Raw genomic sequence first — 23,918 nt, 5'->3', positions numbered from 1 at the left:
CTAACATCCTTATGAGAGCTTGAAATTGCTGGATATTTGGGAAGTCCTAGACTTATATGAATAACACATTCAGTCATGATTTTTCATGAAGCTTGAGTAATAAAACCTAGATTCACTTGTGAATTTGCTTGTTGACAGATGAGGACTAAGAAACGCCATATACGAGCAATACTTGTAGATCGAGTACAACTGCAGCAGGAGGTAAGATACAGATTTATTGTTCTGACATATATAACACCTCTTCTGGGTATCTTATCTTACAGAAATACATTTGAAAATGACACATAAGTATACTATAAATGTACTTGTTTTATCCGTTTCGTAATCTGATTTTCACAACTTTTCGCACAGGGAGTATTGTGCTGAAATATGATTGGGCTAATTAGGGTTTCTTTATGTTGTCTATCAAAAGGTGATAATGTACTAAAATTTCATTTATTTACAATAAATTTTATAAAGTTATAAATTTTATTTCCTGGCGAATTTCAGCTTGATTCATTGGAGTCTGTTTAAAATCATTCAAACCCACACATTTCTTGATCAGCATTATTAGGATAATTGGTGGCCTGACTCTGTTTCAGCTTCGAATGTTGAATGGCTGTAGACGGCTTTTCACTGAGAGACATAAGACCATGCTGTTGGATCTCCTGAGCTTGTCTGTGAGCCGATACAGTGATGTATGTAAATCTGATATCAAAGCCCACTGTATTCACATTTTAATTAAATAAAATACTCATTGTTGACATGGTAACCCTAGTTATTTACTATTGAATTATCTACTTTATGGACTAGCACAGACCCTCAGTCTGGTCCTGATCTATAGCATGCAGGGTTGAATTTCCATGGATGGTATCTCTCTGAAAGGATGAAATGTAATTCATACCAGCTCAATGCATGTTAGATTGTGTCAGAGATAGTAACACTATAGTGCCATGTTTAGTATAGGATGTTTGTTTACAGGTGAGAAAGACGGCCCAAGGTGTGCTATTCCTAGGATTCCATAATCTTCATTACTCCTACCGCTGTACAGTTCCAGTCATAGTCCAAAACCTAAAGGACAGCAACACTCCAGAGCATGTGTTCAAAGTAAGTCTCATGTCTACTGTAATTTATCATATCCATAATATTGTCCTGGTTTCTGTTGATGATAGAGGGAGGGAATGCAGTTCATCAGTCGTTTACTTGTTATTTCCAACCCCCCACCATCACAGTGTCTAATTATACAACTAGGTAAACTAGAAAACTGTGCTCCTTTAGAATAATGCTGGACCTTCATTTGTAAACTTCCTATCATAATATCTAATGGAATAACTTGGTAGAATAGAACTATTCTATGAGAATATTAAAAGAACTATTCTTCTTTCATACAATGTACCTGTTCTTTCATTTGAAAACTTTACATTATGGTAAACTGTATAGTTGGTAATAATCCTGGGGGATTTGATTTCACTATATTCACTGTCTATGAAGAAAACTTAAAAATACCCAGCAAACATCTCTACAGGGAAAAAATCTCAGAAAATGTATGATACATCTATATATTTGATCACCAGTTCTTAAAAATGTGCAAATCTTACTACCTGTGAACGGGCCTGTATTGGGGCAACCAGACAATGTTGGCCTTGTGACATTAAACAACCATGTTTTATTTGTTGTAGTATTCTCCTAGAAAAAAATGACAATCAATCTCGACTATCAATGGTTTTGCAACTATTTTAGAAAGAGATAAATGTGATATGCTTATGACATTAAATTTATGTATCTGATGACAAAGTTGACAAATTTTAGGGGACGCTGTATACTCTGCTTGGATCTGGCAAGAAGAACATAGCGATGAAGTGTAACTGGGCAGTACTTGGGGAGGTATGGACTGCCATCACACAGGCACAACATTCTGAGAAACCTTCCATCCTTAAGGTGATTGACGAGATCATCAACAAAGTCGTCAAGAACATGGAAAGTGTTTCCATAGTAGTCAAAGTAAGTGTGAAGAAAGAAGATATAAAAACTTGTGAAAACAAAATTTCCTTTCCATAGTAGCTATAGAATTTGAGAGTTAACAGAAAGAATATCAGCTAGTTCTACCAGTGTCATTTGTCAAGCATAATATTGCAGCATGAGACTTCATTACAGAGGGTTTTTAGGATTTGAAGGTAACAAGACATCATTACAGAGGGTTTTTAGGATTTGAAGGTAACAAGACTTCATTACAGAGGGTTTTTAGGATTTGAAGGTAACAAGACTTCATTACAGAGGGTTTTTAGGATTTGAAGGTAACAAGACTTCATTACAGAGGGTTTTTAGGATTTGAAGGTAACAAGACTTCATTACAGAGGGTTTTTAGGATTTGAAGGTAACAAGACTTCATTACAGAGGGTTTTTAGGATTTGAAGGTAACAAGACTTCATTACAGAGGGTTTTTAGGATTTGAAGGTAACAAGACTTCATTACAGAGGGTTTTTAGGATTTGAAGGTAACAAGACTTCATTACAGAAGGTTTTTAGGATTTGAAGGTAACAAGACTTCATTACAGAGGGTTTTTAGGATTTGAAGGTAACAAGACTTCATTACAGAGGGTTTTTAGGATTTGAAGGTAACAAGACTTCATTACAGAGGGTTTTTAGGATTTGAAGGTAACAAGACATCATTACAGAGGGTTTTTAGGATTTGAAGGTAACAAGACATCATTACAGAGGGTTTTTAGGATTTGAAGGTAACAAGACTTCATTACAGAGGGTTTTTAGGATTTGAAGGTAACAAGACTTCATTACAGAGGGTTTTTAGGATTTGAAGGTAACAAGACTTCATTACAGAGGGTTTTTAGGATTTGAAGGTAACAAGACTTCATTACAGAGGGTTTTTAGGATTTGAAGGTAACAAGACATCATTACAGAGGGTTTTTAGGATTTGAAGGTAACAAGACTTCATTACAGAGGGTTTTTAGGATTTGAAGGTAACAAGACTTCATTACAGAGGGTTTTTAGGATTTGAAGGTAACAAGACTTCATTACAGAGGGTTTTTAGGATTTGAAGGTAACAAGACTTCATTACAGAAATTTTTAGGATTTGAAGGTAACAAGACTTCATTACAGAGGGTTGGTAGGATTTGAAGGTAACAAGACTTCATTACAGAGGGTTTTTAGGATTTGAAGGTAACAAGACTTCATTACAGAGGGTTTATTAGGATTTGAAGGTAACAAGACTTCATTACAGAGGGTTTATTAGGATTTGAAGGAGGGGGGTGGGGGGGCATCAATAAATTATTTGAAATAAAATGTATCAACAAATTGTTTGATGAAGAATTTTGACGATAATGCTATTTGTACATAAGATATACATTGCTAAATTGTCAATATTCAACATTCAAACTTTACTCCATGTACCTGGTACTAATAAAACAGTCATTTCTTGCATCTAGATTGAACTCGTTAGCAGGCTGCGATAGACTTGACTCTTACTGTATTTCAATTTTTGACATTTTAAGCCACTGAATATTCTACTTTTTCCACCTGTTTATTGTGTGTTTTAGACAAGGCCCTCAGCAATAGAGGCAGCAAAAGCCCTGCTGGACACCGGGACACGTCACGCTTCCTTCCCAGTCCTGACGGATCAGGATTTAGAGGCTGCTAGAATTCGAGAGGAGAAAACAAGCAACAAGGACAAAGCGTATGTATTTCATTATAAGTAATTAATATTAGCTATTCAAAAATTGTTATTCAAAATATCTAAATGATGAAAATTTGTACTTTGAATCAGCTTTAGCTGTTTGATGTAATTGAACCAGCTTTAACTGTTTGATGTAATTGGACCAGCTTTAACTGTTTGATGTAATTGAACCAACTTTAACTGTTTGATGTAGTTGGACCAGCTTTAACTGTTTCAGTGCTCCAGATAACTTTTTGACATGTGGGGTTTTCACTCCTACCTTTATAAATTGAGGGTTTTGTAATTGGACCCCTGTTTCATCAAGTGTATGTTTTTCCATATTAGGGTAACACTGAATTTGTAAACATTTTTGACAGCTGTTTGCTATGTAATTGAACCAGCTTTAACTGTTTGATCACCAGAAACGCTTGATGTAATTGGACCAGCTTTAATAAGTGTCTGTTTGATGTTAATTGAGTTTTAACTAACTTGATGTAATTGAACCAGTTTAACTGCCGTAATTGGACCAGCTTTAACTGTTTGATGTAATTGACCAGCTTTAACTGTTTTTTTTCCTAGCGTGAAATTAGAAATATTGTGCGTGAAAACGCATTCACGCAGGCTATCTGGAGCACTGTGTTTGATGTAATTGGACCAGCTTTAACTGTTTGATGTAATTGGACCAGCTTTAACTGTTTGATGTAATTGAACCAGCTGTAACTGTTTGATGTAATTGAACCAGCTTTAACTGTTTGATGTAATTGGACCAGCTTTAACTGTTTGATGTAATTGAACCAGCTTTAACTGTTTGATGTAATTGGACCAGCTTTAACTGTTTGATGTAATTGGACCAGCTTTAACTGTTTGATGTAATTGGACCAGCTTTAACTGTTTGATGTAATTGAACCAGTTCTTACGGTTTGATGTAATTGGACCAGCTTTAACTGTTTGATGTAATTGAACCAGCTTTAACTGTTTGATGTAATTGGACCAGCTTTAACTGTTTGATGTAATTGGACCAGCTTTAACTGTTTGATGTAATTGGACCAGCTTTAACTGTTTGATGTAATTGGACCAGCTTTAACTGTTTGATGTAATTGGACCAGCTTTAACTGTTTGATGTAATTGGACCAGCTTTAACTGTTTGATGTAATTGGACCAGCTTTAACTGTTTGATGTAATTGAACCAGCTTTAACTGTTTGATGTAATTGGACCAGCTTTAACTGTTTGATGTAATTGGACCAGCTTTAACTGTTTGATGTAATTGGACCAGCTTTAACTGTTTGATGTAATTGAACCAGTTCTAACGCTTTGATGTAATTGGACCAGTTCTAACTATTTGATGTAATTGGACCAGCTTTAACTGTTTGATGTAATTGGACCAGCTTTAACTGTTTGATGTAATTGAACCAGCTTTAACTGTTTGATGTAATTGGACCAGCTTTAACTGTTTGATGTAATTGGACCAGCTTTAACTGTTTGATGTAATTGGACCAGCTTTAACTGTTTGATGTAATTGAACCAGCTTTAACTGTTTGATGTAATTGAACCAGCTTTAACTGTTTGATGTAATTGGACCAGCTTTAACTGTTTGATGTAATTAAACCAGCTTTAACTGTTTGATGTAATTGAACCAGCTTTAACTGTTTGATGTAATTAAACCAGCTTTAACTGTTTGATGTAATTGAACCAGCTTTAACTGTTTGATGTAATTGAACCAGCTTTAACTGTTTGATGTAATTGGACCAGCTTTAACTGTTTGATGTAATTGGACCAGCTTTAACTATTTGATGTAATTTGACCAGCTTTAACTGTTTGATGTAATTGAACCAGTTCTTACTATTTGATGTAATTGAACTAGCTTTAACTGTTTGATGTAATTGAGAACCAGCTTTAACTGTTTGATGTAATTGGACCAGCTTTAACTGTTTGATTTAATTGAACCAGCTTTAACTGTTTGATGTAATTGAACCAGCTTTAACTGTTTGATGTAATTGAACCAGCTTTAACTGTTTGATGTAATTGAACCAGCTTTAACTGTTTGATGTAATTGAACCAGCTTTAACTGTTTGATGTAATTGGACCAGCTTTAACTGTTTGATGTAATTGGACCAGCTTTAACTGTTTGATGTAATTGGACCAGCTTTAACTGTTTGATGTAATTGGACCAGCTTTAACTGTTTGATGTAATTGGACCAGCTTTAACTGTTTGATGTAATTGGACCAGCTTTAACTGTTTGATGTAATTGGACCAGCTTTAACTGTTTGATGTAATTGGACCAGCTTTAACTGTTTGATGTAATTGGACCAGCTTTAACTGTTTGATGTAATTGGACCAGCTTTAACTGTTTGATGTAATTGGACCAGCTTTAACTGTTTGATGTAATTGGACCAGCTTTAACTGTTTGATGTAATTGGACCAGCTTTAACTGTTTGATGTAATTGGACCAGCTTTAACTGTTTGATGTAATTGGACCAGCTTTAACTGTTTGATGTAATTGGACCAGCTTTAACTGTTTGATGTAATTGGACCAGCTTTAACTGTTTGATGTAATTGGACCAGCTTTAACTGTTTGATGTAATTGGACCAGCTTTAACTGTTAGATGTAATTGGACCAGCTTTAACTGTTTGATGTAATTGGACCAGCTTTAACTGTTTGATGTAATTGGACCAGGTCAATGTAGTGTGATTGCTTTCTCTTTACAGATTGTACCACAAGTTGGTAGCTGATCTTGTTGATCTGATTGAAAATGGAAACTTGTAAGTTATTCCTCCTAATGTTTTAGATGTTTTAGACATCACTGCACAGATTACTGGCTCCTAGATCAAGACTACTACACCCAAACTTTAAACTATCTTGAAAAATTTAAGAATTAGGTTTGTTGGTAAAAAAATTGATGTTGACCTGATATGTCAACCCTTGTTCAACAGTGTGATTTAAATGAAATTTAGATCAGAACTGAATAAATTACTTTGATTGAACATTTAATAGTAGTACAGTATAGTTGTAAACAATGTACACCACAGGTAAATCAGGAAAAAATAAGCTGTTTTGTTTGTCTCCTCAAGGATGTGGAAATTCTCTCAGATCGGTATGGAACTGTTGTGCCTGTTGTTGCGTCATGATATCCTAACACCTGCCTGTGCTGTCAGACTTTACACTAAAGGCATGATACATGATTCTCTCTATGTGAGAAAGGTAAGTTGTGATGACATTTCATTGCTTTTTGGATAATTTATCAGTTGTTGATTTTTCTTTCACTGATTATTGTCATTTTAAGTTTAATAATGGCTATTTTTTCTACAAAAAATTTTTTTTTTAATGACATTTTCCATTGTTCTTGCCCTCAGATATTAAGAAAATTAATTCAGAATGCTAATTAAAATGAAAAATTTGATGTAATTTTACCAAAAACAAAAATATCTTTTATCAATTGACTGGCTTCCATGTTTTTAATAATGCAATGAAATTGTTTTTACAGTAAGACATTAAAAGAAAAATCAGGTTTTAAATTGTTTGTAACTGAACTTGTGTTGAACAGTATAAAGATTTTCAGAATCTCCTAAAAATTTTGACTGGTGCACTTCACCCTGCCTTAAACCATTGTTTGCTGGACTAGTGGTGAAAGCTTACTGTTCATAATGTTGTTAATGTAACCCATTTATATAACACACAGCTGTCACTTAGCTCGATTTCTGCAGTCCTGAAACAGCAGAAGAGAAGGCACAAGTCAAGAATATTTGACCCATTCAAAGTCTCAGGTACAACGGCGCCCTCTGATGGCGACTTCCGGCCAGGAAATCGCAATGATAACCTTTGGATATGTTATGATAACGAAAAACTACCTCTGACAAAAGAACAATGGGACAGCTGCACATTTGTGGAGAAAACACACTGGGGATACTATAACTGGCCAAAGTAAGCTGACAGTATTCTTGTTGTAGGTGGAAAGTATTCTATTTATATGTAGTTAATTGCCATATCTGACTTTAATTGGAGTGAAATTGTCTCCAAGGATTTCAGTTACCATTTAAAATCAAGAAAATTTTCCATTTCTGGATATCATGAAAGTAAACTTATATGATCTGTGAATACAGATATGTTTGTTAGAATCAATGCCCTACATGTGAGGGGGATAGCACCATGGAAACCACTTAATATTGTGTTGGTCACATTCCGCTTATGATCATATTTGATGCATTTTCACTGTTCTGTCAAACACACAGCAGAGCACTTGGTGACCTGTTACTGTAGTAGATACTATCTAAAAGCAGGTTTGTGTAGAAATGAAAAAGACAATTTGCTTGTTTTGTGAATGATATGATTCAGATGCCACTATCCTTTATTCATTGGTCAGAATATTATGTAAGGTGTACAGGGCTTGTTCTTGAATTCTTTCTGGGCTCAGTATATAAGTTCATGTCACATACCATTGGAAAGTTCCTTTGAGTAGGGAGGGGATCATCTTCCAGTGTTAGGTTGCTTCGTAGAATTGTGAGAAACGTTACTGTTATGTAGTAATTATACTTAAAATGTCCTTTTTTTCATTGATGTTCACACACTATAACAATGAAAGCATTTACTTCTGTGAGAGAATTCTTGTTGATGTCGTCATTGTAAGTTCACATCCAACAGTTTTGAAATAGATGGAACATTATGAAGAGTTTTGTGATGTTATTTGTTGAACTTTCAGAGAGTTATCATGTACCTTATTTTCCAGAGAGATGAAGACGTACGCTCCTACCTCAGAACAGCCAAAGTTAGAGCGGAAGTTAGAGGAACTACGTGAAGAGGAAGTTCCACTGTATGAGAACTTGATAAATCCTGAATTTGTGGATAAGTTTGTGGAATTCCTTGCATTGGAGGAACATAAAAGGAAAGACAAATTTCGAACAAAGACCATGACTTTATTTAAGGTACAGTGAAGTACTGTTGAGCTAAAACAGAATTCTCTTTGCTTCATAGAAAAGAAAACATAATAATCTTTTGAGTTTATACATAAATTCATTAAACCATAAAAAACACTTTTGTATATTAATTTTGTAAATGTAAATTTTGTAATTTAAATTTAGATGTGTAACGCTCACTCCTAAAGTATATTTCAAATATCAATCTGTGATTTTGTAATATATAAGCAGTATTTTTTCAGGGCTTACATCGTAACTTTGGTGACACTTTCCTTGAGCTGTTGAAGCCACATATAGAACGTCTTATCAATGACACAAGTCACGACACTCATGACAGTAGTCAGAGGTGTGCCATGGAGATGTTGTCAGGGATCTTACGCGGGTCAAAACACTGGTCCTATGAAAAGGTAGTCTAAATACTGGCCCTACTGTAGTGTACAATCTAAATACTGGCCCTACTGTAGTGTTCAATCTAAATACTGGCCCTACTGTAGTGTACAATCTAAATACTGGCCCTACTGTAGTGTACAATCTAAATACTGGCCCTACTGTAGTGTACAATCTAAATACTGGCCCTACTGTAGTGTACAATCTAAATACTGGCCCTACTGTAGTGTACAATCTAAATACTGGCCCTACTGTAGTGTACAATCTAAATACTGGCCCTACTGTAGTGTACAATCTAAATACTGGCCCTACTGTAGTGTGCAATCTAAATACTGGCCCTACTGTAGTGTACAATCTAAATACTGGCCCTACTGTAGTGTACAATCTAAATACTGGCCCTACTGTAGTGTACAATCTAAATACTGGCCCTACTGTAGTGTACAATCTAAATACTGGCCCTACTGTAGCAATCCTACTGTAGTGTACAATCTAAATACTGGCCCTACTGTAGTGTACAATCTAAATACTGGCCCTACTGTAGTGTACAATCTAAATACTGGCCCTACTGTAGTGTACAATCTAAATACTGGCCCTACTGTAGTGTACAATCTAAATACTGGCCCTACTGTAGTGTACAATCTAAATACTGGCCCTACTGTAAGGTACAATCTAAATACTGGCCCTACTGTAGTGTTCAATCTAAATACTGGCCCTACTGTAGGGTACAATCTAAATACTGGCCCTACTGTAGTGTTTAATTTAAATACTGGCCCTACTGTAGTGTACAATCTAAATACTGGCCCTACTGTAGTGTACAATCTAAATACTGGCCCTACTGTAGTGTACAATCTAAATACTGGCCCTACTGTAGGGTACAATCTAAATACTGGCCCTACTGTAGTGTACAATCTAAATACTGGCCCTACTGTAGGGTACAATCTAAATACTGGCCCTACTGTAGTGTACAATCTAAATACTGGCCCTACTGTAGTGTACAATCTAAATACTGGCCCTACTGTAGTGTACAATCTAAATACTGGCCCTACTGTAGGATACAATCTAAATACTGGCCCTACTGTAGTGTACAATCTAAATACTGGCCCTACTGTAGGGTACAATGTAAATACTGGCCCTACCTTAAGGTACAGCCAAACTCTGGCTCTATAATGTGGTAAGAAACAAGCATTAGGCTTCATTCTAGACACTAGCCTTACAATGATAAAACTGTAGTCCCTATGAAAACATACTGTCTATAACCTAACCCTGCAGTATTGAGAGTATTTCAATATATAAACTAATCTATGTTATTACATGAAGTACTGGCCAGTGAACAGACACCCGTTATGCATAACATAATGGACTGATATGATTGTCAGAATTCCTCTTTTTAGAAGTTGTGTAAATGTTTTCCAATTTTTGGACCCAGGTGGAATCCTTGTGGAAGTGGACAACACCTCTCCTGAAAAAGGCACTGAACAACATGACAGTGGAAACGTTGGATGACTGGGGCACATTCTTTACTGTCATATCGGTAGGTTATTTAGGGATTAATCTATTATACCATCAAGTACTCCCTAAGTGCTAAGTTTACCACACCGGCCTATAAACAGATTCCCTATCAAGAAAATATACTGTCATTTTTTCCAAATCAGAGCTAATTAGTATATTTTTACTTAACATATTTTCAAATGATACTAATCATGATAAAGAAATATTGACCTTACCTCGATATTTAATTCATGTATTCTTCATGTATGTCATATATTTTAACTCTATCCCTCTTTTGAATTTCTACCATAAGGACTCTCATTTCTCAAAATTGGCCCAAAAATCCCCTTTTTCCACAAGAGGTAGTATTGCCTAGATCCTAGATTAAGTCATGGGCTACTACTAACAGAGGGCAATCCTTCACCCTGAGAAAGTAAGGCTGTTTTTACATGACGTGGTTGATATGGTTCAGACACCAAGTAATCCATGATAAATATACGTTATCTGTATCAGATATGAGAATTATTATAGGATGAGCTAAATATACAGTTTCAAAATTTCCAGTTCAATAAATGTCCCAGTTGTAAAATGTGTTCCATTTTAACTTGTGGTGAATATAGTAATAGGAGTTTATTGCAGCCATATTACTATGTAGCTGGGGATAAGGTAAGGGAAGAATTAAAATGCTGAATATTGTATTGGTAAGTCAGTGAAGTTAGCAAGATTTTATGTGCTTTGATTAATTGCATCTGACTTCTCTTCCAGAAAAGGTGGAGGCGGGCTTATAGATGGACATACAGAGTAATTATGTTTTAAATATTATGCAGGTAGTATGTTGAGTTGTCGAAGGAAAAATAAATTTTTGACTTGGAATGTTTTTACTGTTTACAGGAAAGCCGGGATCCAAGAAAACTACATTGGTATTTTGAACTAGTCATGGAAAATCCTCTGAGTGGAGAAGGAGGCTCCTTCGGAGATTCTAGGTATGATGAGCAGTTTGTTAATAAATAAGCAGTAAGGCATTATATATTTGATTGGAAGATATGGAGGCCCAACAGCTTCATTGTTAGGTGTCAGAATACAGAACAGCTTCCCCCTGAAGGAGAATGCTGTAAATCACTTTTTTGTGTGAGATTTATTTTTACGTTAGTATGTGAGGAGTCGCTCCCGAATTCAAATCCTTCGAAATTATTTGTACAGAAATAATTCTTGATCACAGCCATGCTGATCTGGTAAACAATATCCAAGTCCATATATTTAACAGCCAATCATTCACAAATCTGAAGTCATTTCTAGATCATTGTTTGCAAAATCATGTATTTGCAAATATGTCAGAAGAGGTAAGTTTGCAAAATAGAATATTTGCAAAATCTAATCAATGGTTCAAAATTTGATTTGTCCTATTTCTCAAATGAAGTGATATATGCAACTAACTTCAGTTTTAAAACTCGATAACATATTTTCCTCATTTCTTGTTTATAGGATATAGAGATCGGTAGCAGGAAAAAAAAAATTTAAATTTCAACACTTTTATAAAGGAAAAGAGTTATTATAATATTTCAATATTCCATAGCAAGCCTAAACATGTGTGGATGTTTTTAATGTGTCATAGTTGAAACCATTGTTGTGATGTTGTTGTTTGGTAGTCGGCTGTATGGAATACAGAGTGCTCTGAGCCAGCAGGAGTGGAGGGTGTCAAAACTATTACACAGACTTCTGGACTACCTCATGCCTCATCTCTCTCATCCGTACAAAAATGTACGGGACAGAATTGGAAGGTAGGACTTTGAAATGTCAAGTTTCCTGTAAAACGATCAGGTCTATTAAGCTTACACATTTTTTCACAGCTATATTCCATAATACTGTATATCTATGATTGAGTTATATGCCACCTTACATATCTTAAGTAAATAAGGTAGTATACAACCTTAAGTATTCACTACTGTGGTAGCAAAGTCTTGTACATTGCAAGAAAAGAAATAATTTTCTTAACATTTATTTTTTGTCATGATTATGAAGAAAGATTGTGAATTTTTTAACACTTTCAGTATCCTGTCAAGTATATTCTTGTACGACTACTGTATGAGTCCTACAAGTGTGACATTGTCACCGAAGCGTGAAGATTTTATGAAAGTTGTCTTGCCACAAATTGACGGGCTGAAACACATTGTGCTGGATGAGGCAGCTACAGAGAGCATCAGTAAGTCACATTTATATTGAGATAAATAGAACTACAACTTTATTTTGATAGTTAAAGGTATTGATGAATCACTAAATAGCTAAGGATATTCATCACTTATTCTAAACCTTTAAGATATTGATGAATGAAATTGCTTGTTAAACATCAGATTTGAATTTTCATTGTACATTTCAGAGAATGGAGGTGGAGCTAACCATGTCCTGGGGAAAGGAGAGGAATTAATGGAGGTAGAGGAAAGTGAAGAGGATGAGGAGAGGAAAGCCTCTGTGAGGCTGTGTAAATCTGGTGAGTTAAACTTCAGACAACTCGAAGAAGGAGAGGAAAGGCTCTTAGAGACTGAAAGTCTGGTGTGTTCAAACGAAGATACCTCAAGCAAGGAGCATGAAGCTTCTTTGAAACTAAATATCATGATTAAAAACTTAGATAATCAAAGAAGGAGAGGAAAGCCTCGTAAATCTGGTGAGTTTAACCTCAGATAATATGGATGAAGAGAGAGAAGTCTGTCAGAGACAGTAGATCTGATGAGTCTTGACAGAATTATAATTTCCTTTATACAAGTACACTGTTGTTTTGGTTTATGCTGTTAGTTTTTTCCATATTTTCAGTGATGAAGTGGGTACTGAATAGCCTAAGTTTACTGATGAACTTCACATCAGCACCGCCAGAGTTCTTTCAACTTTTACCAATTGTAAGATTTTTATTATGTTTTATACGTTATAAACTTTAGTACATGTGTATTGTCATCATGTTGACATAAGGTTATATTTTAAATTCAGAATGGGATATCATTCATGAAAATAAAAGTTTTTAGAAATAAACTTGTATGCATAGTCAATACCAGAAACATATTGAATTTTAATTTTTTTCTATCGATGAATGGATTATTTTAATTGATGAAAATTAAAATATTTAATGCAAAATTTATTAATAAGGGGTTCATTCATGTTAGATGTAATACTAAACAGATATGACACTGGTGCAAATAATGAAGTTTGATTGACTTATTCAGATGTGTACCCTGGAGAGTGAGACTCGTGACGAGGAACTGAAGACGGATTGTACGCTAGCTCTATCTTATTTTGCCCAGTCTCTTGTCCAGCCAGACATGGTTCCTCTAGCACTAACCACCATCAGAGAGGTAAGATACATTAGTCAGTAGCCTTAGTGTAACCCTGGTAAATACTGCTTGGCTAGAAATAACTTCTCTTTAGTTCAATTGGTTGGGCATTACACTAGTAGGCCAAGGGTCCCGGGTTCGAATCCAAGCAGAGGCATTGAAATAAATAATGACCTCTGTTACATTAGGAAGTGTAAAGACTGCATATCTTTATCATTTACATGTAAAAACAACACTTTGGTTTTCAGCAATAATATCCGACAAATACAATGGCAGATAAATGATATCATCTCAAAAAGTTTGAATAGAATCTAAATATCAGGTCTGCTTTGTATAGATTCTCACCACTGACAATACCTTATATAGCATTTATACAGACTGTTGATATGGGTTCTAAAAAAATGTCTTCTAAAATGTGCCTTATGACTGTTTTGTAATCGATGTTGTCTCTCCTTTTGTTTTTGCGTCCATGTTATTATTGATTTAAATCCTCTTTTATTTTTCATTCCGTTTGTTTTAATTCTTGTTTTTGTCTTTTAACATCAGCTTTTCATTTTATTTGTATATCATTGAAGTGTATATAGTATTTTGTAATCTCATGAATATCTTCCTTCCTTTAACTTTGATGTTAATAATATACTCCCCATATGTGAAGTTGCCTCTTGTTTTTGTCATACATCACCATTTTATATCTATACTTGCTTGATAAGCCAGTGCCTAGAAATAAACCAATCTATGTATATTGCTGATCAGAAAAATTACTAAACCCATGCTTATTCCTTCTCCTATAAGTAGCCTATCCAAAAGACTTTTAGCCAATATAATGTGATCACAGTGGAGACCAGTATTTACACAGTAATAGTTCTTGATGTGTTGGGTTGTAAAGTGGTGATTTTTTCAGTCTTTTTCTGACTCTTTTATTATGTTGTTGTGCTTTGTCGGGTAACAATGTTACATTTTTATTCGGACTCTTGTAACCATGTTGTTGTGCTTTGTCAGGTAACAATGTTACAGTCTTGTTCTGACTCTTGTAATCATGCTGTTGTGCTTTGTCGGGTAACAATGTTACAGTCTTGTTCTGACTCTTGTAATCGTGCTGTTGTGCTTTGTCGGGTAACAATGTTTCAGTCTTGTTCTGACTCTTGTAATCATGCTGTTGTGCTTTGTCGGGTAACAATGTTACAGTCTTGTTCGGACTCTTGTAATCATGCTGTTGTGCTTTGTCGGGTAACAATGTTTCAGTCTTGTTCTGACTCTTGTAATCATGCTGTTGTGCTTTGTCGGGTAACAATGTTTCAGTCTTGTTCTGACTCTTATAATTGTGCTGTTGTGCTTTGTCGGGTAACAATGTTTCAGTCTTGTTCTGACTCTTATAATTGTGCTGTTGTGCTTTGTCGGATAACAATGTTACAGTCTTGTTCTGACTCTTGTAATCATGCTGTTGTGCTTTGTCGGGTAACAATGTTACAGTCTTGTTCTGACTCTTGTAATTCCACTGTTTTGGGTTTTCAGGTGACGGTGCTACAGTCTTGGCATGCCCGGGTAGCCATCCTCAGCTACGTTCAGGTAATGGTGTTCTGTAACTACTTCACCTTCCACACACCGGAGCACATCAATGAAATTGAGGATATTGTCCTCGGATTGATATGTGATGACCAGCTTGAGGTGAGTACTGAATCTTCATGGCCACATGGATGTGTCAAACCTGTATATAATTATGATGTGTCATACCTGTATATAATTATGATGTGTCAAACCTGTATATAATTCTGATGTGTCAAACTGGTATATAATTCTGATGTGTCAAACTGGTATATAATTATGATGTGTCAAACTTGTATATAATTCTGATGTGTCAAACCTGTATATAATTATGATGTGTCAAACTTGTATATAATTCTGATGTGGCAAACCTGTATATAATTCTGATGTGTCAAACTTGTATATAATTCTGATGTGTCAAACCTGTATATAATTCTGATGTGTCAAACCTGTATATAATTCTGATGTGTCAAATCTGTATATAATTCTGATGTGTCAAACCTGTATATAATTATGATGTGTCAAACTTGTATATAATTCTGATGTGTCAAACCTGTATATAATTCTGATGTGTCAAACCTGTATATAATTCTGATGTGTCAAACCAGTATATAATTCTGATGTGTCAAACCAGTATATAATTCTAATGTGTCAAACTGGTATATAATTCTAATGTGTCAAACTGGTATATAATTATGATGTGTCAAACCTGTATATAATTATGATATGTCAAACCTGTATATAATTATGATATGTCAAACTGGTATATATTTATATGTCAAACCTGTATATAATTCTGATGTGTCAAACCTGTATATAATTATGATATGTCAAACTGATATATAATTATGATATGTCAAACCTGTATATAATTATGATATGTCAAACCTGTATATAATTCTGATGTGTCAAACCTGTATATAATTATGATGTGTCAAACCTGTATATAATTCTGATGTGTCAAACCTGTATATAATTATGATATGTCAAACTGGTATATAATTATGATGTGTCAAACCTGTATATAATTATGATCTGTCAAACTGGTATATAATTCTGATGTGTCAAACCTGTATATAATTATGATATGTCAAACTGGTATATAATTCTGATGTGTCAAACCTGTATATAATTATGATCTGTCAAACCGGTATATAATTCTGATGTGTCAAACCAGTATATAATTCTGATGTGTCAAACCAGTATATAATTATGATGTGTCAAACCAGTATATAATTCTGATGTGTCAAACTGGTATATAATTATGATCTGTCAAACCTGTATATAATTCTGATGTGTCAAACCAGTATATAATTCTGATGTGTCAAACCAGTATATAATTCTGATGTGTCAAACCAGTATATAATTATAATGTGTCAAACCGGTATATAATTCTAATGTGTCAAACTGGTATATAATTATGATGTGTCAAACCTGTATATAATTATGATATGTCAAACCTGTATATAATTCTGATGTGTCAAACCTGTATATAATTCTGATGTGTCAAACTTGTATATAATTCTGATGTGTCAAACCTGTATATAATTATGATATGTCAAACTGGTATATAATTATAATATGTCAAACCTGTATATAATTATGATATGTCAAACCTGTATATAATTCTGATGTGTCAAACCTGTATATAATTCTGATGTGTCAAACCTGTATATAATTCTGATGTGTCAAACCTGTATATAATTCTGATGTGTCAAACCTGTATATAATTATGATGTGTCAAACTGGTATATAATTCTGATGTGTCAAACTGGTATATAATTCTGATGTGTCAAACCTGTATATAATTATGATCTGTCAAACCAGTATATAATTCTGATGTGTCAAACTGGTATATAATTCTGATGTGTCAAACCTGTATATAATTCTGATGTGTCAAACCTGTATATAATTATGATGTGTCAAACTTGTATATAATTATGATGTGTCAAACCTGTATATAATTATGATATGTCAAACTGGTATATAATTATAATATGTCAAACCTGTATATAATTATGATATGTCAAACTGGTATATAATTATGATCTGTCAAACCTGTATATAATTCTGATGTGTCAAACCTGTATATAATTATGATGTGTCAAACTGGTATATAATTCTGATGTGTCAAACCTGTATATAATTCTGATGTGTCAAACCTGTATATAATTATGATCTGTCAAACCAGTATATAATTCTGATGGTGAAAGAATAAAAGGAAAAACTGAAAGAAAAAAATATCTTCTAAGGGAGATCTATGAAAAACGCTTTGTGAGGCTTTGAAGAAAGTGGAAAACATTTCTTGATGGTTTAGAGAGAAGCTAGAAAAATATCAAACTAATATATTGGAGAAATCAAGAATCAGTGTTGATGCTAGGGGCTTTTTCCTGGAAAAACATCTGTTTTACTCCAGGACTCCAAGATAAATTACTTCTATTCATGGTTCAGTTTCCTGGTTATTACTTATGAGGAAATCATTTGTTTTATTTAAATCAAAATTAAATGATGTTTATGGTAGTGCTAAAGAAAACAACTTTGTTGACAATTTGGCAGAATGGGTTAGTCTTATATTTCTTGACTTCAATTCCTTAAGACTAAGTAGTAACATCAAGTTACGGTGGTAAACAGCAAATTTTTGACAGACCTTTCTGAACATATTGTACCTTAATTGATGGCATTTGAAAATATCAACAAATGCACTACATCTACATATACAAGTATGTAGTTAACATAGGTAATCAATTTCTATTTACATGTAATTACAGGTGAGAGAGATGGCCGCCATTACACTGAGTGGACTGTTACATTGTGGGTTCCTTCAGATGAATCAACACATGCTGGTGAGTGGTGCTAATCTTGACATTTTCACATAATGTAGGTCTTAATTTCTTAACACTATTGTTATTTTTTAGGTCAATATTCCATTTTTAGCTTTTCAATACCACCACAATTTTGTAGATTAATGAAACTTTGTTTATTTTGCCTTTAATTGTATTTCAGGATCACTTTGAACATCTCAGTAGAACAAAAGTGAAAAAGAGGAAGAAGTTGAAAGACAACCTTCCATTGGAAGCCCTGGTGAAGCGACATGCTGGAGTCCTGGGCCTGGGAGCTTTTGTACAAGCATATCCCTATGATGTGCCAAACTTCATGCCACAGATACTTATGGATCTCAGCAACCATGTCAACGATCCGCAGCCTATACAGGTAACACCCAAATGGTGCTTGTTAAGTGTTAGAGCATTGTGAGACCCTCAATGATAAACAAAAGTAATTAATACACTAGATAAGTTTATTCATGTTGAATTTATCAGTCTGTTTTGAAATAGAGTTAGTTATGCAAGGTTGTATTGACACACATTTAACTTATAATGCACAACAAACATGTGACCATTCTTATATAACATCTGAAACTTTGAACAAAGATATTGAATTGTCCCATTTTTCGCTGAAAATGTTTCATGCAGAATTAATTCTCTTTGAGTTTTGCATCGATCTTGTTGAAAATTGGTAGACATTATCATTATGGAATGAAGTTGTGCTTTATGACATGGTGTTGGACAGGTGTATATTGCCTTGTGACTTGGTGTTGGAAAGGTGAATATTGATTTGTGACTTGGTGTTGGACAGGTGTGTACTGCTTTTTGACTTGGTGTTGGACAGGTGTATATTGCTTTGTGACTTGGTGTTGGACAGGTGTGTACTGCTTTGTGACTTGGTGTTGGACAGGTGTAAATTGCTTTGTGACTTGGTGTTGGAAAGGTGAATATTGATTTGTGACTTGGTGTTGGACAGGTGTGTACTGCTTTGTAACTTGGTGTTGGACAGGTGTGTACTGCTTTGTGACTTGGTGTTGGACAGGTGCTTTGTGACTTGGTGTTGGACAGGTGTATATTGCTTTGTGACTTGGTGTTGGACAGGTGTGTACTGCTTTGTGACTTGGTGTTGGACAGGTGTATATTGCTTTGTGACTTGGTGTTGGAAAGGTGAATATTGATTTGTGACTTGGTGTTGGACAGGTGTGTACTGCTTTGTAACTTGGTGTTGGACAGGTGTGTACTGCTTTGTGACTTGGTGTTGGACAGGTGTGTACTGCTTTGTGACTTGGTGTTGGACAGGTGTGTACTGCTTTGTGACTTGGTGTTGGACAGGTGTAGGTGTGTACTTTTGTGACTTTGTGACTGTGTACTGTGTTGGTGTTGGACAGGTGTGACTACAGGTGTTTATTGTTTTGTGACTTTGTGACTTGGTGTTGGACAGGTGTGTACTGCTTTGTGACTTGGTGTTGGACAGGTGTGTACTGCTTTGTGACTTGGTGTTGGACAGGTGCTTTGTGACTTGGTGTTGGACAGGTGTATATTGTTTTGTGACTTGGTGTTGGACAGGTGTGTACTTTTTTGTGACTTGGTGTTGGACAGGTGTGTATTGTTCTGCCATGCATCAACAGATTTTGATTTTTTTATTTCCTGTTTGTCCACAGATGACGGTAAAGAAGACCCTGTCAGATTTTCGTAGGACACATCATGACAACTGGCATGACCACAAACAAATGTTCACAGATGATCAGCTGGTGATACTCACTGATCTCCTAGTCTCTCCCACTTACTATGCTTAAGGTGTGTGATAATTCCCCTTTTAACATTAGAATCAGATTACTGTAATTTTACTGATGTTATTCTACATTAGCTCCAAGATGAATTGGAAAAAAATCTACTGATTCAAGAGGAAAATGGAAAAGATAAAAATTTTTGATTCCTCTAATAAAAATAGATTTCATGAAAATTTTATATCCCATCAATACATTATTAGCTCACCTGGCCCAAAGGGCCAAGTGAGGTTATGCCATAGCACGACATCCGTTGTCCGTCCAACCTGTGTCCATCAACTTTTCATTTAAACAACTTCTCCTGAAATACCGAAAGGCGTAGAGTTATCATATTTGGCTGGAAGGTTCCTTTGATGAAACCCTTTGCAAAAAGAAATGACCTTGGCCCATATTCAAGGTCACAGAGGTCAAATGTGTTAAAACCTTTAAACGACTTCTTCCAAAACACCAGAAGGCCTAGAATCACTACATTTGGCTGGAAGGTTCCTTTGATGAAGCCCAACAATGTTTGCGAAAAGAAATGACTTGACCCATAGTCAAGGTCACAGGGGTCAAATGTGTTAAACGTGGAACATATACACAGATATAGTACTGTTTGTCATAAAGATCCAGGTGAGCGATACAGGCCCCCTGGGCCTCTTGTTACAGTTTGATGTGAAATATGATGAAAATTAATGTTTTGTTCCATTATGTTGTAATACTCAATATTTTGATTACAGAATGTCCAGTCATTATCAAGGACCAATTGGATGTCAGAGTTCATAGTTTGGTCAGAGCTCATAGGACACAATATAGTCCCTGAATCACAGCTGGCTTTAACAGTGTTGACTCTTCCAATTTGATGTAGAGAAAATTATGGGAACTTCTTTGGGAGGCTTATCAAGGGTCATGACCTAAATCTTTCTTTAAAGGAATATGGCCATGGTCAAAGGTCATTAATTGATACCTAGAAAAAGAAAAGTTCCAAATGCTTGCACCTGAGTGACCTATAAAATTTCTGATCTATTTGATTGATGTTTGAAGGAAAATGAGTGGAGAGAGATGGACTGAATTATGGGCTCTTCACAGTTGTTGTACTGATGAAAGACTGAATGTAGAAGAGCTGAAAACTTCTTTCGTTCGATTTTTAATCGATCCTATTGTGATGATTTTCCCCATTCCTTAATGAGGTTCAAGCATATATGAACCATAACAAGCTAAAACATCTAGATTTAAAATGTGTGAAGCATGTGTTGAAAATTGTTGAAGTTTTGTGAATTTTAGAAAATAAGTTGGAGCATTGCATGAAAGATGGATGTGTGTTAATTAATATCCTTGTTTAACAGTCATGGGGAAGTAACCCTTGTTATCATGATAATGAACATTGGAAAGAAGCCTGGTAAAGCAAGATAAATTCTTTCTGTTTATGTTAAGGGGAGGTAACCCACTTTCATAATACTGACTGGTATATCTCTTTAAGCAATGTTAGTCATATGCTTTTGGTATATGATTAGGTCTTGGTACTCATGAAATATTTAAAATCAAAAAAGTGTTTATTTACTTTCACTGAAATAATTTGATTAGAAATATTAACAAAGTACATTTTTATAATTAGAATATTGGAATAATTTTTGTAATCAGCAGTTGATATAAAGTGTATGTATCTACATTATATAATTTAGAATAGAATTATAAGAAATATAAGTACTGATTAGGTCTAACATGATGTTACCACCTAAATACATATTGAATTCTTTAAAAGGTACGGGGAAATTTTCTGTTGTGTTTTAGTTTGGTAATGATCATTTCTGTTAAATGGAAACAAATTAGAGCAATTTGTTCAAAGTAATAAGTTTTGTCTTTAAATGTCCTTATTTGCATGACATGTGACACAAATAGACTGCAGTTGCATGAATTAATGATGGCTGGGTTTTTTTTTTCAATTATGTTAACAGAAAACAAAAATGGTATTGTTTTGTGTCTTCAGATCAATGCTTAAAATATTTGTTTTATTTGTCATGTTATGTTGAAACAAATTATTTCATTCTTTACTTTGATAATGATATAAGGTGATATATATTCATCAATGTAAGACATGCTCAAGAGGTTTTCATCCACAACATTTTATCTGACAATTGGCCTGCGGGATACTATTGAAATCTGGGTGAGTGATATAGGGCGAGCTAATTGCAATTTCAATAGAATAACAACGGTTTCAGATAGGGCTTTTACCAGGCCTCGGCTCGTTATCACATTATACAGTATTGTAGTTGATGAAGCTGATTAAAGTTTTATCTTGGTCTGTGCTCTTATTCCATAAACATGATCATACTTAGCAGTGTATGGAATAGGAGCACAGATCAGGTTATGATTTTAATCAAATTCGTTGTTAGTGAAATATAAACCACATCTTAATTTTCTTTTAACCTTTTATTAAAGAAGGTGCTATTAATATAAGGAAGTTGTTTACATCACATGCAAAGATTTCGATTTACTTCTTTCATAAAGTAATGTGTTCATATTTTCAAAATATGACCGGTGCTTTTTTCATTAAATTAAGTATAAATATTTTATGCTATATATAGACAATGAAATCAAATGAGAAATATATTTGCAAAACACATGATATGATAGTGCCAGTTCATATATGTTTTAAATCTGGAATTTATTAAGCACTGTTTGGGGAAGAACTATGTTAAAGATATCAGGGTAGTTCTGTTATCCTTAGTACAACTTAAGATATGTTATTCAGTTAATCACAATGTTGTGTACTTTTGTTTGTTATATTATTTATTTTTTCTTCTCTTCATTTATTCTTTATTTTAATACAATAGTAAGTTGATATTTTACTTTTTAAATATAATTTTTATCAATTTAAGGTAATTCAGGGGGCGACACCTTCAGGTTAAAAGATTGAAATTAATGTGTAATGGTCATAGTGAAGATACTGGCAGGTTTTCCAGATGAAAAAGTTGTCGTTTTGATTTTATGGAAGAAAATTTTCTAATGTATTCAGGTTTTATACTTGCTGTAGTGACAATGGGCAAAATGTAAATTCAAATACGAAAATTACAGCTATCTTTGTCAAATTCTATTTCTATTTATGTTGTTTTTTTTTTATTGACTTCGGTTTTTTTTTCTTCGCAAAAAGCAATCCATTATTGGTATGTTAGAAGATTAGTTCACCATTTGCCTTATTAGTTTAAAATTATCCAGTTCAGAAATCAAGCTTTCCTGATCAAAGTTTCCTTATTGCATTTTTAATTAAAATTTCTTTTGATACAATTGTCTTAGGTAAAAGTCTTTGATGGGAAATTGTCTGAACCATATATGTTTAATTCAATAAACAGTTTTTAGTTCCAAAAAGTATAAAAATTTGAGGAAATATTACTTTACTGTACAAAATAAGGGTTTTTTGTTTCCATGGTGTCTGAAATGTTCTTTTGTATAAATGTAAACATAAGTACAAAAGCTCTATGGTGTCAAATTAATCTGATATTGTGTCAAATATGATCCCTGTAAAATATTATGTAAATAAATCAATTTCAAATTTGGATTGCATTGGTGTTTTTTTGTTTATTAGCATTCATGTCTCTGAGCTTACATTTTGAACCCACTTGAGTTACTTGGACAGTATGGCATCCATCATCCATCTGTCTGTCAACTGTATAAGTGAATTTTGATGAATCTTCATACCATAATATCAATTACCAAAGATCATAATCTCAGATTCTTGGGATAATTTTTTCTTTCGGTCTTTTGTCATGGAGTTATGTTGAAAAAAATTATAGATTTATCTATGAATTTACTTGTACTGACTAAAAAACACTTTTATTTTTTCTTCAATTTTGAATGACCTCATTGACTGTTAAATGCACAATTTAGTCCAATCACCAAAGATTACATAATTTATAGGATTTATAGATGATGACCACTGAGGCTGGTTGTTAATCTTACGAAACTGGGGAGAAATTTATCCTATGCCCAGATAGCAACATTTTTATAGAATTTACCAGTGCAGTGGCCTCATTCGCCTCCCCT

At 34.3% G+C, this 23,918-nt stretch overlaps 1 protein-coding gene across 1 annotated transcript in view; it reads left to right on the top strand.

The window, feature by feature from the left end:
• The window catches only part of LOC132543510 (proteasome activator complex subunit 4-like), a 37,753-nt gene extending 14,322 nt beyond the window's left edge, over window positions 1-23,431 (top strand). The window contains exons 26-47 of the mRNA XM_060207020.1: window positions 139-201; window positions 582-677; window positions 961-1,086; window positions 1,789-1,980; window positions 3,530-3,666; window positions 6,354-6,407; window positions 6,717-6,846; window positions 7,325-7,566; window positions 8,369-8,564; window positions 8,798-8,962; window positions 10,369-10,473; window positions 11,322-11,413; window positions 12,077-12,208; window positions 12,479-12,630; window positions 12,805-12,915; window positions 13,236-13,318; window positions 13,640-13,768; window positions 15,260-15,412; window positions 18,058-18,132; window positions 18,293-18,499; window positions 19,773-19,908; window positions 20,618-23,431. Of these exons, the coding sequence (XP_060063003.1) occupies window positions 139-201; window positions 582-677; window positions 961-1,086; window positions 1,789-1,980; window positions 3,530-3,666; window positions 6,354-6,407; window positions 6,717-6,846; window positions 7,325-7,566; window positions 8,369-8,564; window positions 8,798-8,962; window positions 10,369-10,473; window positions 11,322-11,413; window positions 12,077-12,208; window positions 12,479-12,630; window positions 12,805-12,915; window positions 13,236-13,318; window positions 13,640-13,768; window positions 15,260-15,412; window positions 18,058-18,132; window positions 18,293-18,499; window positions 19,773-19,907 (2,775 nt within the window). The 3' untranslated portion in view covers window position 19,908; window positions 20,618-23,431. The remainder of the gene's footprint in view (window positions 1-138; window positions 202-581; window positions 678-960; window positions 1,087-1,788; window positions 1,981-3,529; window positions 3,667-6,353; window positions 6,408-6,716; window positions 6,847-7,324; window positions 7,567-8,368; window positions 8,565-8,797; window positions 8,963-10,368; window positions 10,474-11,321; window positions 11,414-12,076; window positions 12,209-12,478; window positions 12,631-12,804; window positions 12,916-13,235; window positions 13,319-13,639; window positions 13,769-15,259; window positions 15,413-18,057; window positions 18,133-18,292; window positions 18,500-19,772; window positions 19,909-20,617) is intronic.
• Window positions 23,432-23,918: the final 487 nt, after the last annotated feature.

This window comes from Ylistrum balloti, unplaced genomic scaffold (genome assembly GCF_031769215.1).
Source record: "Ylistrum balloti isolate Yb309-2 unplaced genomic scaffold, AGI_CSIRO_Ybal_v1 Utg369758, whole genome shotgun sequence".
NCBI lineage: Eukaryota > Metazoa > Mollusca > Bivalvia > Pectinida > Pectinidae > Ylistrum > Ylistrum balloti.
The sequence above is the reverse complement of the archived record's forward strand: the minus strand, read 5'-3'. Positions and strand labels throughout refer to the sequence as shown.